The sequence below is a fragment of the Lingula anatina genome, chromosome 9 (genome assembly GCF_051362555.1).
Source record: "Lingula anatina isolate TDL-2025a chromosome 9, LinAna3.0, whole genome shotgun sequence".
In the NCBI taxonomy this organism is placed as follows: domain Eukaryota; kingdom Metazoa; phylum Brachiopoda; class Lingulata; order Lingulida; family Lingulidae; genus Lingula; species Lingula anatina.
Window position 1 is genome coordinate 10,528,224 of NC_141775.1, and position 19,019 is coordinate 10,547,242.

Sequence of the window (19,019 nt, forward strand, 5' to 3'; positions counted from 1 at the left end):
CTGAAATGATAATTATATAATTTTTTAAATCACGTTATGTGAAAAAAAAACAAAATTTCTTTCAATTCTACTCTTGAGACAGGGAGTTTACTTGTTATTATTATTATTATTATTATTATTATTATTATCAGATGCAGCCCAGTGAAATCTTTACTGAGGTGCGGCCATCTTGGAGCTGGTGTTCCATGGGCTGGGCCGTATTCGTCACCCTCTGCTGTTGGCCTTTCAACCTCCTCGGCGCCTGCGGCGTCCTCTGCTCCATGCTCAGTTATACCGACCACAAGAGCCAAGACTACGAGCGCTCTCGGTACAAGAGGCGCTGCGCGTGGGGCTGCACCATAGCGGGGCTTATCTTGGGATTTATCGTCATCACCCTAGCGGTCGTCCTAGTCTTTGTTGTATATCCAACCCTCATACCTGGATTGAAGGACTCAGAAGCCTACAAAAACTGGGACATCAGGCCTTAGTTTTATATACTAGTGATTATATATTATATTTTATATAACCATCGGTCATGGACTTTCAAGTTTGTCTATTTCGCTTCAGTTGGTAAAGTTATTGCAAAACACGAGGATACCTAGATGCAGAAAAAACACTGAATAGAAGCTGAAGTTTATGATCAGAGTGCGGAGGAGACACCTACCATAGAATTCATTGTCTTCGTGGGGATCTCATCTCACTAATCCAAAAATTATTCAAGATCACATCATGGAGTGACTAACAGAGCGCAAAGTGTGTAATGTGTCTATAAACTTTTGGACTGTGTGCCTTTCCGCAAAAAAATCTTATATAGACGGACGACAGGAGGAGCTCATATACGTCAAAAGGAATATCTAGATAATTGTTTCCTATTATAGTCATACCTCGTGTTCGTGGAGGGGAATGTAATGGTCAGGTCTTTAATCGATATGGACTTTCGTTTTACTTCGGATTACTTGGGATCCACTTTCGTTTTCATTAAAGACAAGGCAATTACAACTGTATTGAAGCTTATGTAAAGTACAAGCTCAAGGAACTCTTCGAAACATTCCTATGCTTAAGTTGACTGACAAGTTTTTTTAGAAACATTATTCGCGACAAAAGTGTAAGTCGCAGAAACTGGTTTAGACCTGACACCGGAGTTTTTGTAGCTACTGAATGATCATTTACCAGATTTTTATTTACTCTATCTTCCTGAACAAACATTGAAAAATGCAAATATTCCCATGCGCAGATTTTGCTACTGTCACACCCAATTTCTTAGAGCACTTTTACAATCGACAAACACAACTAGTCAGAAACGTTGTACTGGCTGAACAGATTTGTATGAAAAAGAAGAACCACCCTGGGATGCGTTACCCGTTTTAATGCGTGGGGCTTTCTTAAAATTGCACTGAAGTCGCACAGGCATATGTATATTCATAGAATTTATCTTTGTGACGTCAGTGTCTGTGACGTCAATGCCAGTTCATTGTGACGTCACAAAATGATGGCTTCCATTGTCCATTGTTATATTAATGTAGATCTTTATGACTAATATGTTGTACATATTTCAACAAAATAAAACTTTAACTGCCTTATCGACAATGGTTCCTTTTCGGGAGACATCGTTTTGTAGAATGTGAAAACTCGACAATTTGAACCCTGATGTAGTATCTTTAGCTGTTATAATCTCTCTAGCTCATATTTTACTATGAAAGTCTGACTGACATTGAGTCGGGCGTCTCACACAGTTAGCCAAAGTAGAAAGTTTGCTAAGTGCTTTTAATATTAATGCATACAATTGATATTTTTTAATAAAATCAAATATACGGGAATAATAAAATACACTTGCGTTTTATTCTGATTTTAATGTTCTGGAAAAACCGTCGTATAAGGACAGGATCAAGTCTGTCGATGAAATCAGTATTTTACATGAGTAGTAATGATTTAACAATGAATCAAAGCTGACAGCATCATTGATATTATTACTAGTATTACTATTTTTAAACTTCGTTTTTATCTTAAAAAATCTCAGCGTTGTCAACAGCAAGCTATGGTTAAAAACAAGGGCGTACGGCGTACTTGGAGGTTCTCTCTCAACAAAGAAAAAGAGACGTTACAAGATGACCATTACCGTACCAAAAGGTCTCCATATGGAACAGACCTTGACTTAAAGCGTTACAAAAGATGCATATCTTTTTTTTTCTTTTTTGCATATCTTAATGGCATCTTTTTAGGGTCATGAGACTGAAAGTCTAGTTACCGCTACAAGCATATATTGATAGTCGCATACATACATTCTGAAGGGGTCAGTTTGCAGAATAATCGTTTGACAAGGAGCATTTGAGCGCATTTAAAACCGCGGACTAACAGCTCGGCGGAGCAAATATGGCGACCACTATAAAGCTTGCCTCTTATTCCCCAATAGACACCGAATGGATCCCCCGCAGGTTTTACGCAACAAGCATTCAAGTGGGTCGGCCATATTTGACCCGTGGACCTGTTAGTCCTCTGTTATGAATGCGCTCTTTGCTGCCCGATGTCATTTGAGGCATATTTATGATGATAGGTAACTTAATGATGTCACTGACCCAGATGACCGATAAGTGGGCAAAAAGACGTTCACATTAAGACCAGCAGAACATTGAGGTCACGTTCACACTCTGGTCTGTCAGATAGAGATTGCTTCGATCCATATTGCGTACAAAGAAATTGTTTAGGTGAAAAACTGAAAAAAAAACATCATACCTTTCAAAGTTGAAAAATGCCTGAACGCAATAACCGTAATTTGAAGTACTTATGAGTCAAGGTATTTTATGAACGGGGACTAGTACCCCGTTAGTACGTCATATAAGCTGAAACGATTTGGATCAATCTACAGAGATGTGAACACGGCCTAAGAGTACCGATACTGGACAAGGAAATCTGCTAAAAGAAAATTTACTGATTGTTTGGGACATAAATCTCGTGACAGTATACCATATTACATTAAGAACTCGCCCACATAGTTTATCATGTCAGTATTTTATCTGTGTCCCGGTCAAAAGCTTTTTTTTTTAAATTTTATGTGAACGACCTCCTTCAACGGGTAACTGGAAAAGCAGCATTCGGGACACTTCGGTTAATTCCGTAAACTTGAGACACGAGTTCAGCCGAGGTGCTTCAAATGGCAAAGACAAGCACACTCCTAGACTTTTGAACATTTGTCTAAACCACCGTCTTGACTGTATTATTCAGATAACAAGATTCACATTCATTCTCTAAAAATTGAAATGAAAATTGCTTTTTTAATAGGAAAAAGACAGAAATAAAACTAATGCAATTTACGTGCATCGAAACAATAATACGGTTTAACGTAGATCTGATTTATTTTAATGAATAGAAAAAACCTGGCGTTTTTTACGATCCTTATTATTTCAACACATTCTTCTGGCACATGTAACAATAACTATGCGATAAAAAGTAAATCCTGACACTTCCATTGATTAAACAATTTTTAAGGAAGTAAAAGTACGATGTGTACTATGTGCCATTCAAGTCATCATATCTAACGTATTCAAATAACATGAATAAATAATAAATATTATTAAAAAATAAACAAAAAGAAATCTGCATTAAGGCTACACATACTAGACGATATTGAATTGCATTCTTGCCTGAAAGAATTGTAATTAATATGAAAACGTACAGATACAGCCATAAATGAGCTAATACTAGTAACGGTATATAGACAATCTAGGATATCTACTAACTGATAGCGATAAGGCAAGCAAAACCTTTTCTCATGAAGGGTTTCGCTTAAATATTCAACATCTTTATCTTTAAACTGTTCCCTGCTTAGTGTATATTATCATATAATATCAATAACATATATTTATAATCATTTCCGTCGTAAAATAATGGAAAAGAATTACATTCATATATTATGCCAATGTTATATTGTTCCAGTATGCGATCTACCATAACTGAATTCTATAAATAACTTCTTATGAGAAAAATAAATATAACTTAGTTGAGAAAACAGTAACAATAATACAGTTGTAAAATTGAAAGCATCGGGGCTTATCCTAACCAAGGACGTATCCAAAAACGTCTGTATTGGGGTTAAAGATTGCCACAGCCTTCTCCTGTCTTTGCGTGATTGTACATAATAAATTATTCTTATACGTCATCGGGAGGTATCTTTCAGGAGACGAATGAAATAGGCCTACCATACCAAACCTCCATTTTTTAATACGAGATGTTATAAAATATGGAAAAAATGTATGCATAAATACTCATTTTAGTAACCTGGATATTCGAAAATCATGTCTAAACAGGACCCGTTACCTCGACTATCTAAAATAAACTATATATACCAGTCTTAAATCATATATAGATAGGTACATCCCTGCTAGAACAACACGTGCTTTACGCTTTCTTTCCCTCGCCAATCGTATTTAGTGATCTCACGGTTTCATTTTCCGGAAAACGCTTTTATAAAATTACTTGAGAACGAAAACCAGTTGAAGCTTTTAGACTCCAGATAAGCTTTATTGTATAAAATATAAGTACTGTTCAGTATCATTAGCCATGCGTTGCTTGTTTTGAAACAGGTGCAGACTTTTTGTTTTATACTTAGATCAAAGTAGGCTTAAAATTTGACTAAAGATTTAGACCATTTCCGATTTGGAGTTTTAATGCCCCCCAAAAAGTATCCTAAGAGTCAGGAAAACTATTCATTTTGAGGTGGTTGTATTCCGAAAACTGCGAATCCATGTTGGAAGATTTGCATCCACAGGAAGTCCATAAACCACTCCAAAAAACACAGCAACAAAAATGATAACGAGAAGCGCAGAAATGAGGTTGATGGCCAGTGCCCATCGATTTTTCCGCTTTAGCCCTGCATAGTCCTTCGTCTTGTGATCCACGTACGCATGGATCGAACAAAGTAGTGCTAGGAATCCACATGGCGGAAGAATACACATGGTGGTGACGACAGACCAAACTGTTGCTAGCCAGCTCCAACTGCGGTCTTCTTCTTTGCGTTCTATGTTCCGGGAATAAGTGTACTGGAAAGGTGTAGGAAAAATTTTGTTATTTTAGTGCTTTATAATTTTGACCAGAAACAAAACACATTTTCTACCTACAGCTAGCTGTTTTGAATTCACAGTTAAACGTCTTTGGTAATTATCATCATGTAAATTGTTTTTTTAAAAATCCTTACGTCGTTTTTAACGGTTCGGATATCAAATGAAATTTCCCGGGGAAAAAACATTGCGTTTTATATAAAAAGTTAAAAAGTCTACCTATATCAAAACTGCAGGGATGTTAATTACACTCGACAGATTATTTACAAGTCTAAAAAAAGTACATAAATTGAAGATAAATACCCTTTAATCAATTTAATCAAAAAGCAGATAAAAAAAAAAAAAAAAAAAAAAAAAAAAAAAAAAAAAAAACAGCGTTTCTTCATACCTGTCCCGCAGTGGACGCACCCACAGATTCCTGAGCATCAAAGCGGTCAAAGGTCATGTCATTGGTCCTTGCCCTATAGTCGTCCCTATCATCGTAGTCTCTGGTGGGGACGGCGGACTCCGCGGGATTGGCCCCGTACATCCTCTGAGGCCACTGGTAGGCCGGGTTAGGGGCACGGTGGCCTGCGTTGTAATACGGGTCGCGGGAGTAGTGGTTCATTTTCTTAGTTGGCGTCTGTGCTTGTATTCAGTCTGTTCCTCTGTGGCTGAAATAGCTAGCTGTAATGTTTAAAAAAATATAGTTCTTATTTATCCTTCTTTTATTTATTTCATGTTCACTGTTTTTTCTTTCTTTCTTTTCATCTCTATTTCGTCTTTTGTCTTCTCTTAGTTTGTTCCTTTCTAGATCTCGTGTTAACATTTTACCGTCTCTCTAAATTATAGTTACAAGCATTGTATTGTTAAAAAATGGTTTTTATTTATCCATCGTTTATTGATTCTTTGTCAATCGTTTTTCTTTCTTTCTTTTATCTTTCTTTCATTTTTTTGTCTACTCTTGATTTGTTTTTCCTTTCTTTAATTCTCCAAATAATTATAATTACGAACATCAAATGCGCTCTATCAATTCATTTGATTTCCTCCATACACCATTACTTTTATTCTTTCTTTCTTTCTTTTGTAATCGACTCCGACCATCAACTTTCGATAATCACAGGACCATTATCTTTTGATATGAACCTTTATACGATCTACAATTTATATAAGATCATCTACAATCTACCGAGAATATAAACCTGCATAGTCTTGGACTTCATCGGCTAAAGCACGCCAGGTATGCGGAATACAAACGCAAACAACGCGTTAGACCATTTCATTTTAAGCTCGTGTTTCATGATACGATTTCTATTCACGGTCTCTTCAGTATATGGATATACAGACCTTTGTTAGGTCTCTGTACTTTTGTATACGGCTGCGGTACCAGGTCATATCCCTGTGTAACCTAGGTTGTGCTCAATACTATTTTATACAAGGTAGAAAACATTCTTGAATTGAGAGATATGATAATTGGGCTTGTTGGTGGAAAAACAACGTAAACAGAAAAAAAAAACATCCACCCCCTTCACATGTACACTGTACTCACATAAATGCATGGTCATGCAAATTAACAACAAAAATAGTATCGATCCAGAGAGGTTTATTTTAATTGCGTCTCAGACTGAATTGCATTTTTCAGTTAAATTTAGTCGTTTTCATATTGCCAGTCGCTTCATTAGGCGGGGTCCAATAAGGTGGTGGTTGGGGCTTTGAGGGGGGGGGGGGGGGTAGGGGAGTAGGGGGGATCTAGTATTTATAGAACTGTTGACCTCCTAACGCCGTCATTTCATTATAACAATCATCATGTAGAAGTTACACCCTCTTTCAACCGGCGGTGACTAACCGGAGTCGCATTCACGAGCTACACAAAAATAATATCCTCAAACATAGTCTTGTGTTACATAAATAACGCGCTCAGCTTTGCACACCTGAAGACCTCTAGCTTGATTATACACAGTCAGTGGTCGTTACGTTCTAAAAATTTATCTAATCTATTTCTACACCCCGCCATTCAAGTTAATTTATAAGACTATCTTCCCCAAATTCCATCCTTACAACGCACTGGGAAGGGGGGGGGGGTTATATCGATCCCAATGAAATCGATCTGCAATGATTCGGTTTCAGGTAACGTCTTTTCCATATGTAGAATATTATGCCTTCAGCTTGCTATAGATGTTCACAGCGCTGCCCAACCTCATGGGGACATTATCTGAGCCACTGACTCCATTATTTGGGAGCACCCATACCTTATATCAAAGGCGCCCTACTTTGCCTTATAAGATGCTTAGTGCACTGGGCGTATCTTCGCTGTGATAATATAACATAACATGAGAGTTTTCAATGTTAGTGATTATCTTTGGTGTTTCACGTGAATATGTATGAAACTTACCCTGAGAAGAACGCTAAGCGCGGACTTCGCCTTCCTAGATCCCAGCCATACTGTTAAAAAGGAAGTTTTTAGGCTCAGGTGTATATAACAATTTAACTTCCCCCTCTGTCTGTAAACCCACACCTGTTTATCCGTATACCTGTATTGATCTGGAATTACACACGAGGTCAAAGGTCAAGGTCACGCCTATTATCCGATGTCGTCGGTGTAAACGAGCTGGCGATCCCCGTAACAGATTCAGCCCTTCACTGGATTCACACAGGTTACGGTTATCGTGACGTCAGTTGGTCAAAATCTAGAGTGGGGTTTGTCTATCGCATCATTGAGGACTGGACCCAGCATCATAGACGTCTTTACAGACCCGTAACCCGGGGAGGGGGTTTGTCGGGAAAAGTCCCCCCCCCCCCCCCCCCCCTTGGTAAAATTTTATCTAGGTACACTACGGTTTCATGGTAAAAGGTTCACCTTTTCAGAAAAAGCCCCCCCCCCCCCTCCCCTTTAAAATTGCTGGCTACGACCCTACTTTACCATGAGAAAATAGTGCCTGGACTTGGTGTATGTCTGAAACAATGCTTTCTTTTTCCTTCCATTACTTTGACCTCCTTCCTTTGGTTATAGATTTCTTTCAAATACATATGCGGTATCCAGAAATGAACTTTAGGTGCCCCATAATAACGTCAAGATGTAAAAATAATGGAACTACAACTTCATTCGTGTTGACTTTATTTCATATTGAAAGAAACTTGTTTCTTAAAAGACTTTAAAAGATCAAGCTTTCCATCTTTATCTCATTAAAATAAAATATTGGACCTTTTTTTCAAAGGAACTGAGACAGACGTTTCCATAAATTCATAATTTGATTTTTGAACTAATTACTGGTTTTATAGTTTGATAGATTCCTAGAAAATCTTTTTCAGATCAAAAAATAAATACATCTAAAGTTGCCACAATATTTACCCTTGTCATGAAAAAATACATGAATATTTACCCTTGTCATGAAAAAATACATGCTTGTTCAGTCAAAATACGTTTTGCATTTTACCCACAGCTGCCAAATAAAATATAGTCTTAGTCACAAATAATATTATTACTATTATCAAAACTGACACAAATTTAATTACTTGAGGTTCAAAACAGACATTTGAAAGCTTTGATGTCTAACAAAGTATAATTCTGAATAACTTATTTTTACCTGTGGAACCGGCTTTTAGCACGACCGCGTATTTCTCGTAACATTAAAATAATTCTCAAGCCAAACCCTCGTTTTTTACCCCGTTCCGGTCAATCATGAATTCATTTATACATTTAACTATATAATGAAAAGCAGTAAACTTTTATGAATTCTCACATATTTTACTGCTTTTCATTCTTGTAAATCGCCAGATCTGACATCACATGACACACGCATCACAAACTTAATCACAATCATTAAAATGAGCTTCTAAAAATCATTAGGCATCTTGTTAAGACGTCATATACCTGATTATTTCAATAAGAGATACACATCCTTGCTCGAGACTAATAGTGTCCGTTAATATATGATCAATATGACGACGCTTCCCCTCTCAAAGAGGATTTTCACTAGTCAAGAGATCATACGTAGTCTGCATTACTATTATATGTATGGCACTGGTCTGAATAATTAATTTGCTTTTGTTCCTGTCACTCATCCTTTTCATTACCCTTAGTTATCCTTTAGACTTCATTCAGATTCAATCATCATGCCAGTTGGATCGATCCAACTCTGAGGAGATTCTCGCTAAAGTGGATTCAGTGTAATCAGTTAAATTGTCTGACATACCTCTCTGAATAGCTAATTAATAAGTTTATTATCCTTAACAACTCTAGGGGTGCATTCCCATAGATTTAGATCGACCTAACTCCCTGGGGGCTCACGTTAAATTGCAGTCAGCCGAGCGCGCACCATAGTTAATTACCCCCTTACAGCTTTTAGTAGGCGGGACAGACGCTTAAGCCGGCTAAGCTGACAGTAATCTAGTGAGACTCCCCACAGGGATAGATCGATCTAAAATCTATGGGAATGGGGTCTAGGAGGCGTGTCAGACATTTATATCAATTACAGTGATTGCACTTAGGGAGAATCAACCGCATAGTTGGATCGACCTAGCTAATACGATGGGTTTATCTGAATGCTTTTAAGTGAGATTAGTTATCCTTTTTAGTGAGATAAGTAGAGGTATATCTGAAGAGAGTGGGCTACGTGCCCTGCCCTCTACCAGGGCGGCAGATATTATAAGCACATTTTCCCCCAGCCACAGTTAGAAGATTGACCACATTTAGCCAGAGACACAAACTGTGCATATCTAGTGAAAAATCAATCTGTGGCCCTGGTAGAAAGTAACATGCCCCGCCGCTCCCACCCAAGATCGGCTATGGTTGATGTAAGCCCAGTCACAGAACACCACTATTGCCCAATATCAGACTCTAAAGCCTGAACCGCCTGTTTCAGGTCCACTATTGCTCTGTCTATGTCGTCCTTGGTCGTGTGTCGGCCAACACTCAAACGTAACGCGTTGGCGGCTGCGGTGGGATCCACTCCTGACGCTAGCAAAATGTGAGAGGGCCTGGAATGGGAAATTTGCATTATAATAACAATGTAATATTAAACAGATAGAAAGAAACAATAAAAACCCGTGCGTAAAACAATGTAGGCAAAAAAAAAGAAGGTTAAAAGTTTTAAGGTAAAAATTAATCTCAATATTAACCGTTTACCTTGGGGTTCTAATGCTTTGATTATTATTAAAGCTACTGTTTGTAACAGTTATTTATGAACTTCATGTCAATCTTTAATGGTAATACTAAAATAAATTATTATCGTTATTGGCATAATAACTTACACATTTATGTACCTATCTTTTGTTACTTATCTTGATCGATATATAAAAAAAGGATTTCAAGATGTTTAAATATCAATATCACTTAAAGCCTTTTTCTACCAAAGGTAACAAATGTAATGTGAGTACTACGGTACCTATTCTGTGCATGGCAGGCTGCCCCTACACTGGTCTGTACATATTTCAACTTGGACAGTACCTGGAACCCTGCAATATGTGCAGAGATAGCAAAGGTACCAACATGATTATGAACAAGCAATGCGCTCAGAGAGAGCAGACCTCCGCCAAGGCAGCTCAATTAATTCGCATTTTTCATCGGCCAATCAATCAATCAATCAATCAATCGATCAATCAACCAACCAATCAATTGATCAATCAATCATTCAAGCACGCAAGCAAGCAAACAATCAATCAATCAAGCAACCAATCAATTTTAATTGATTAAAATTAATTAACCTATAGACTAAATAGAAACTCCCTCAAATATGCAAAGCCACAAAATAAATAAATAAAAACTCTAAACAAATCAAGTAAATATTTTACCATGTAATTTGGCCCCTAGAATGGACACATTGCATGTGTTTGGAAGTCTTGGCACCTTGGGATATCTCCCATTGAATTTGACTCTGTCAGGAAAGGTTGTCTGAAGTAAAATAGTGCATTAACTATTAAATATGGTGGGTCTAAAATTATTTGTGTATGTGTATGTGTGTGTGGGGGGGGGCACAGGGTCACGGGTGTGTGTGTGTGTGTGTGCGTGTGTGTGAAAAGAAAGGTTCTTTGTGTTATATGGACAACCACATCAAAACACTTGTTGCATATAATATAATCACTTATTTTTCCAGAAAACTAAAAAAAAATTCAGAAATGAAATATTACACACCACTCATAGGAAACAGTAAAAAGCAATATCAAAAAGTGCTTAAATAATATTGATATTTTACTTGGACATCAATAACATTACCTCTAACTGTGTCTCTAAGTAGTTTCGTATCTTTTCCATGTGGCCTCCATAAACCTGGACATTTCTTGACACTAGTTCTGCTGCCTGTAAAGAAAATTACAGTTTTTTTTTATTCAAGATTTAACTTGTATATGATGTTATATTGTTTTCACATTGATTTTATTATTATTTTTTTACAATCTACAACAAAACAGTGATGCAGAAAATTTTATGAATGAGAAAGAAATGAGTGTCAAATAAACTTATCTACAAAACTAAATATATAAAACTATATACAGTAAACTCTGTGAAGTTAGTTCTGTCCACTTACTGTAACATATAACTCAAATCTATATTTATAATGCTTCATCTCAAACAAAACCTATGGAGTTTATATATATATATATATATATATATATATATATATATATATATATATATATATTATACACTGCCTAATAAGTAAACTCGAATATTTGCATAACCCGTAAAAACTTTCCAGTCCCAAAGTGTCACTGCATATAAAACATCTTACCTTTCCCAACCCAGCAATCATAGGGGTATTTTCTGTCCTGAAATAAATAAACCTGGCATCATTTACTGACATGTCCGAATTCATATAAAACTATTAAAACATCCTACACGGGCTCATTTTTATTTGCAGAAACTTGTAGTGACACCACCAACTAATGTTCTCCCCCAAATGTTTGGACAAATCATAATTTACAAAATAACTGGTTATATTCAGTTGTCAAACTCTTCAAATATTGTGACAGTGATAGAGATATGTATACCACACAATATGAACAGTGAGCTTTATTGCTGACTGACATGATCAATAATTTGATGCCACAGAAAATTACTTACCCAGGTCTGTAGTTTCTTTCCTGTCCCCCTCCATAGAACATAGGATACAGAGGAGCTGTCCCCGCCCTGCCAGGGAAATACAGAGCTCCAATACGGGGGCCATAGAACTGTGTGAAAACCAAATCAAATATATTGATATAAGATTACCATTCAACATAAAAATATGTTTGTCAAATTTTTCATCCATTAAATTTAAGTTAGTAATACATTAACAGTGCTCTCATGAACAATTTTCAAATTAGTATTGTTACAATATACCAATTTTATGACTACTGATACAAAATGACAATTTTTTTCAATCCCATGGCACACACAAACACCTACAAATTTTCTCTAAATCAACTGACAGATACTTATCACAGATTTAAATGATTCACTGCTAAAAAAAATCTTTTCTTAAAATGATTTCATGTTCTTTAAAATATAATACAATAAATCTTAGCAAAGAACAAATATCAAGATGACCACAGGGTAGACATTACCATATGGCCCACAATGGTGAAGTAGTCCACTCTCAAGTCCTGGACACTGACCGGTATTTTGCCCAAGGCCTGGGCGGCGTCAGTATGGAGGAAGATACGAGAAGTCTCGCCATCGCCTCTTTTTATTGTCCTCAATCTTTCTGCTATCTCAGCGATTGGCTGCAAGGAAATCAGTATACATAAAGTGCCTATGGCCGCATTCAGAACAGTGGACTAACTAGTCTGCGGGTCAAATATGGCCGACCCACTTGAATACTTTCTCAAGGGAAATCTTTTCAGTGTCTATTAGCAGATTAGACAGCAAGCTTTTTAGTGAGTCGCCATATTTGAACCGCGGACTAGTCAGTCCACTGTTCTGAATGCAGTCTATGAGGTGTCTGAAATGTAATGGGACTGTATCATAAACAATTAACCTAAATTCCAAATCACTAGCTGCAAGTTTTTCCCCCTAAAAACTAAAACCAATCTCATTATTGAGTCTTCTGCTTTTTCCTACCCTTCCAGCAGCATGTAGGGGCATGAAAGAGGTCTTTAATAACAGCCATAAATTAAATGTTATCAAAAACAACATTCATTTTTTTTAGTTGGTGCTCATGCATAAAAATCCTTTCATTTATTTATTTCATAAATAAGTGATTCATTAACTTATACACCAAGTTATTCATTTATTTATTTATGGTCAATTGGTCTCATTTACCAATTCACACATTGATTATGTACTCTATTTATTTATTTATTTATTTATTTATTTATTAATCCTGAAGATCACCCACCTGTATTATCCCTGTCTCATTATTAGCTAACATCACAGAGACAAGTACTGTGTATGGCTTGATGGCAGCTATCACATCTTCTGGCACAATCTGTCCTGTGTCTTTACTTACTGGTACAAATGTCACCTCTGAAAATGATAAAAGTTTTTATAGACACCCGAGCAATCCTTTTTGTAGATTGTTAAGCTCTTCAAAGAAAGCACAAGTAATCATTGAATCGAACATAATAATAATAATAATAATAATAATAATAATAATAATAATAATAAAAGTAACTTGGTAGTGCGCATATCATCAGAAAGACGCTATCCATCTCATGAACACTAAAATCGCCTCAGAGTCATGGTATGACTCCGGCATCTTAGTAATTACCAAAGGTCACAAGAATCATCACATAATGATAATAATAATAATAATAACTAACCTGCTTTCCTCAATGTCTGATACTCCTGTAAAACTATTTTAATGGAATCATGTTCTATATTGGAAGTGATAAAGTGAGGTAACTTTTTGTCTGGTGGAACTGAGATGCCGTGCCCCTCTGTTTGTCTCTCTAAAGCAGTTTTATTGTATTTGAATTCAAAATGGCTGAGCATGGTATGAAAGACCATGTTGTTGGATTCGGTCCCTCCTGATGTGAACACAATGTCTGAAATAAGAAATTATGACAATTATATAAGGATTATAATTATTGTTACAGTATTGAACTTTAAATTTGAATGAGAAATCAGTTTGAATTTTTGACAAAAATTCTTTATCAAGATTCAACGAAAAAACTAAAGCCAAGGTAAGAAATGAACAAAAATAAAAGTGATTTTCATGCAATTAAAATATCTGGTTCAAAAACTAATCATTGAACATATTTAATTATTATACTTGTACCTTGAACGTTTCCACCTATCATATCAGCAATATTTTGACGAGCTTCATCAATGATCTGCTTCACACTTTTGCCTGGAAAGAAACGAAATAAGGTAGTTTACTCCTAAATTACCTACATCTCACGGAAAATGATTTCAAAACAACACTATAGAATAATTTTTAAAAGAATGAATAAAGAGAAACATTAACCTCTAAAATTAAAACAAACAGATAAACAACCAAATAAATAAATAAACTAGAAAAGCACTCTGAGAGTGCAGACCTCCACCGAGGCAGCAAAGTCTCTATCCACTGCCATTTCACCCCTAAATTTTTGATATTTTTGATTATTGATTATTGACTGATTATTGATCCGGAACACCACCAAAAACTAATCATCTGTTCCTTGGCCCACTTCTGACAGTTCCTGAAAATTTCATCAAAATCGGTCCATAACTTTTTGAGTCATGTTGATGACAGCCAGACAGGCAAACAAACAAACAGGGGTGAAAACATAACCTCCTTGGCAGAGGTAATAACCCATTCCCTGGTCAATCATAATGAACCCATTGGGTGGTTTACCTGAGGTGTCAGTGGCATAAGAACTGCTTGGATTCTGCCAGGCCTCTCGTAGGGTTCTGCTTATTGTTTCCACCACCTCTTCCTCCAGTGGTGTGGTGGCATTGTAGTCCAGGTAGATCCTGAAACCAGTGAGCTTTATAGTGTCATCTCTAAGGAGACACTCAGAATAGAAAATCCGAGTATCAACTGATCCAAGGATCAAATATGGCGGACTCTACATGAAAGGAAGGGCGCTTCCTCCAGTAATGGTCTCTCCGACTCTCACACGCCTTCCCACGCGTTGTCCCTGCAGGGGCAGAGTAATTAAATCTGGGCTCCATTCGACCATATGTGTGTGGAGGCTTGAGAGACCATTACAGGATAAAGCAGTCTTCCTTTCATGTACAGTCAAGACTGCATTCAAAACAGCAGACTAACTAGTCTGTGGATCAAATATGGCTGTCCCACTTGAGTACTTGTTGTGTAATCCCCACTGGGTACCTCTTCAGTGCTTGTTAGGGGAATTCAGACAGCAGACTTTTAAGTGGGTTGCCATATTTGATTAGCAGGTTAGTAAGCCTGCTGTTCTGAATAATATCTTCTTTTCTCGATGAGCATGTTAACATTACCAAATATTTAATTACATTAAAATTAAGTAGCAAATTAATAAGAGTGATGGTGCCTAATTATTCAGACTATAAAATATAACCACTACATGAGTTCTAGCGAGTAGTACATGCATGCGTGCCCGCTATATCACTTATAATGATATCATGGAATATGTTCAGTTTATCAAGAAGTCTGACTAGAAAACGGTTTCGTTTTGGAAAATTCACTCACATATCCTCGACGTCATTCTGCAGCTCAGGGCCACTGATGTTGTGTTCCATTTGTTTAGACAGCCTATCCTGCCAACAGAAAGGTGAAACGTATATATAGGCTACACAGGTAACCAGTTCAACGTGGAAGAATGGTCGACGCGAGTTGGAAGGTCCACCGCGCACTTGCATTGTGCATGTGACCTCAGTCAATAACAAAAGCATGCTGTTGCATCGATGTCTTCTCGGTTGAACATAAACTACAAAATAGAACTTTAGTTTTGTAGTTTTTTCAAGATTTATTGTTAATATAGACCTCTAAATTGTATCGTGTTATAGAAAATACCAAGTTAAGGAGAAAGCTAAAACTGACAAAAGGTATTGACTGGTCTATTAGATTATGCCACTGCCTTTATGGTGGTTACTGGCATGGTTTTTTTAATTTTTGTTTTTTCTTTTATTTTTGAAATGACGATTTAAGTGAAAGTTTTATAGTTAAATCTCCTCTTAATGTTTATCTAATTTGAATAAAAGAACCTATGTTTTGTCTTTAGTCAGTTTAGTTTTTGAACTCTATTTTTACTTGTCTCATGAAAGCAACCAGTGCTGCTGGTACGTACTGTAGTAGTAGTATACTGTAGTGTTACATGTGCCCAATTCAATAGTGATGGTGTTTCAAATGTCCGTCTAATTATGCATTTTGATGAATTACAGAAGTACAAATACACACAATCTCACACAAACAGTACATGCATATTTACTATAGCACTTGAAAAGAATAAAAGAAAATGTTAGAGGTGGATTAATTATTTATTTTCTCTCTTTAAAAACCACATTCATTTTAAAAGTATTATATTATCATATTGAGCCACAACAAGCTGGCCCAGAAATAATGTGTTTCAGCTAAATTAATACAAAATTTAAAAAATATATTAGATTCTTATGATGTCCCATGTTATTATTATTACTATTATTATTATTATTATTATAATTATTATTATGAACTGAGTGAAAGAAGAGTTACATTCTTGTGATAACTATAGGTGTCCTTTAAGATGGACAAACCTCTACAATCAGGCCCGTAGCCAGGGGGGGTTCGGGGGGTTAGAAAGAACCGCCCCTTTTGCTGGGAAAAGGTCCACTCTGGGTAAAATTTGACCTAGGTACATAAAGTTTTTATGGAAAAAGGTCCACTTATTCAGAAAAAGAACCCCCCTTTTGAAATTGCTGGCTACGGGCCTGACAATATTATAGTATGCTAACCTGTCCTGTGGTGGGATGGTTGCTATGCCCTGTGGTGGGATGGTTGCTATGCCCTGTGGTGGGATGGTTGCTATGCCCTGTGGTGGGATGGTTGCTATGCCCTGTGGTGGGATGGTTGCTATGCCCTGTGGTGGGATGGTTGCTATGCCCTGATGGGAATTGCATGTGGTACTCAACTACACTCTCAATATCAGAAGCACCACTGAGACTATCCCTCAGGCGTTTTGAGGCCTCTGCTCTTTTCCAGGTGGTATTTTCCGTTATCTAAGAATGCAATAATATCAAATGTTATTATAAATATGTGTAGGCTGTTAGCCTTATACAATATATATATATATATATATATATATATATATATATATATATATATATATATATATATATATATATATATATATATATTATTCAAAAGGGTATTTCATGATTGCTGCAAAAATCTCATCCTAATGATGACTTTACTTTTGTTTTGTGATTGGGTACACTAAGATTGAGGATTTTTAAGAGGGAAGTTTGCCTCAAGCCAGTGACAAATACTTTGACAACATAAGATAAACATTTGGAGATGACAGATATGTTTTTCACATTTTAAATTGCAATGAACAGCTTCACTGCTGAAGAAAATTCTATATACTAGTACAATCACTAGATGAAAAATGTTACTCTTACCTTAAATCCAGGAAAACGCACAACCTGGGAAACATATATCTGTGCTCTACAATTTTGTTTTTTGGTCTGAAACATTTTTCTTCTTTTAATGATTACATGATCTTCTTTCTGAAAAATATAAAGGATTTACCCTGTGTGTTATCAAAGGCCTTAAACTGGCATTTAATAACAGTGTATCAAATACATTTTAGACAATTAAGTCACCAATACATTGCTTTGTTCATTTAATTTTACATTTCATTTCATTTTTTAAGTAATGAAAAACATTCACCATTTTCTTCTCTGTCTTCTTTTTATAGTCCTCTTTCTTCTTTTTCCCATAGTCTTTCCCAAGGTGACATACCAAAACGAGCCTCCCCAAGTGAACATAAGGGGTCCCGTCATATGGGATTTCTGGTGCAGTTAAACCCTTCTGTGCTTGCCAGTAAATCACTGGTGGCTTCTTTTTAATTGTGTTCTTCCAATCTAAACAAAGAAGTGACATTTCTCATTTAACAGTTCTTTATATACTGACAGTCAATGAAAATGCATCATTAATTTATCAAATTATATTTTAAGTTCCTTTGGAACATTAAGAAAATAACAGTTTTCCTGTGAAATATGACCCATTATTCAGTCAAGAAAGGCGACTCTCAAACATGTGCATTTGAACTCGTTTATATGGTTGGAATCGATTCTCTGTAAAAAAGTACAAAAAGTTCACTGATACGTTTTCATTGACTGTCACTATATATGTCAGTGAACATTTGGGTGCATATTTACAAACCCTTTGTGGACACGTCCCCCTTCTGCTCTAAACACAATTGTTTACACATCTTACGCACTTTATTCATGCGAAAAACAAATAAAAATTAAGATAAAACGTACATACCTTTTCCAAATGATTTGCTCTTTTGTAGAATCACAAATTTTGAAGATGTCTCTCTTTCAAAGGCCAAAATTGACGCATTGACTGAAGGTAGACTGTTCATCGCCATTGATAAAAATTCGCGAGGATTATAGCGTCATTCACTCATTGATCATGTTGACAATGAAGAGGCTCTAAACAGATTGACCAAAAAGGCAACTCCTCAACACTGTCAGAGATAAACAACAGAAGTTCTTGAGACATTCCAACAAAAAAAGAGGGATTGGAGAATCTTAGCCTTAGTGGTAGACTACTTGGCAAAAGTGCCTGAGACAGACAACGAAAAACCTTCCTTGACCATTTTGAATTACCAACAAGACACCTTTGGTCATAGGCGAGAAACATAACCCATTGGCAAAATATCAACGTTCGTCAAACACCGCATCGGTGATGGCACATGAAGAAGAAGAAGAAGAAGCGATGATATATATAATATACGATCTTCACATTAAACATCACAAGTGCAATGCATGTGCGCGGTGGACATTAGACTCGCGGTTTGGAAATTAATACCGTCGACCATTCTAGTTTTAGTTGTGGCTTTTTCCGGTCTCTTTTACAGAAGAGCTTTTACAGATTGCGTTAGGTGAGACGGGTCTCAACCTAGTTCACCTGCCGCATT

The 19,019-nt window shown here is 36.4% G+C and overlaps 3 protein-coding genes across 6 annotated transcripts in view; 1 reads left to right on the forward strand and 2 right to left on the reverse strand.

Moving 5' to 3' along the window:
• LOC106153841 (uncharacterized) overlaps positions 1-1,806 on the forward strand; it is a 37,509-nt gene extending 35,703 nt beyond the window's left edge. For all 3 annotated transcript variants that reach the window (XM_086994974.1, XM_086994973.1, XM_013527948.3), the window contains one exon: positions 132-1,806. In XM_086994974.1, the coding sequence (XP_086851100.1) occupies positions 132-467 (336 nt within the window). In that variant the 3' untranslated portion in view covers positions 468-1,806. The remainder of the gene's footprint in view (positions 1-131) is intronic.
• A 1,499-nt stretch (positions 1,807-3,305) lies between these two features.
• On the reverse strand, positions 3,306-7,562 carry LOC106153829 (uncharacterized). The gene is made up of 3 exons (XM_013527933.3): positions 7,402-7,562; positions 5,419-5,696; positions 3,306-5,012 (listed from the first exon to the last, which is right to left on the reverse strand). Exons 2-3 carry the CDS (start codon positions 5,635-5,637, stop codon positions 4,680-4,682), a joined length of 552 nt encoding a protein of 183 aa, XP_013383387.2. The 5' UTR covers positions 5,638-5,696; positions 7,402-7,562; the 3' UTR covers positions 3,306-4,679.
• Positions 7,563-8,107: 545 nt separating this feature from the next.
• Positions 8,108-18,955, reverse strand: LOC106153828 (selenocysteine lyase). 2 transcript variants are annotated; one of them, XM_013527932.2, is made up of 13 exons: positions 18,911-18,955; positions 15,584-15,651; positions 14,765-14,883; positions 14,204-14,275; positions 13,746-13,970; positions 13,322-13,449; positions 12,549-12,707; positions 12,067-12,173; positions 11,735-11,771; positions 11,221-11,304; positions 10,800-10,899; positions 10,394-10,463; positions 8,108-9,986 (listed from the first exon to the last, which is right to left on the reverse strand). In XM_013527932.2, exons 2-13 carry the CDS (start codon positions 15,631-15,633, stop codon positions 9,827-9,829), a joined length of 1,311 nt encoding a protein of 436 aa, XP_013383386.2. In that variant the 5' UTR covers positions 15,634-15,651; positions 18,911-18,955; the 3' UTR covers positions 8,108-9,826. The 2 variants fall into 2 exon arrangements, with proteins under 2 accessions (XP_013383386.2, XP_086852043.1); XM_086995917.1 differs by lacking the exon at positions 18,911-18,955 and adding an exon at positions 16,825-16,843.
• Between the last annotated feature and the right edge of the window lie 64 nt (positions 18,956-19,019).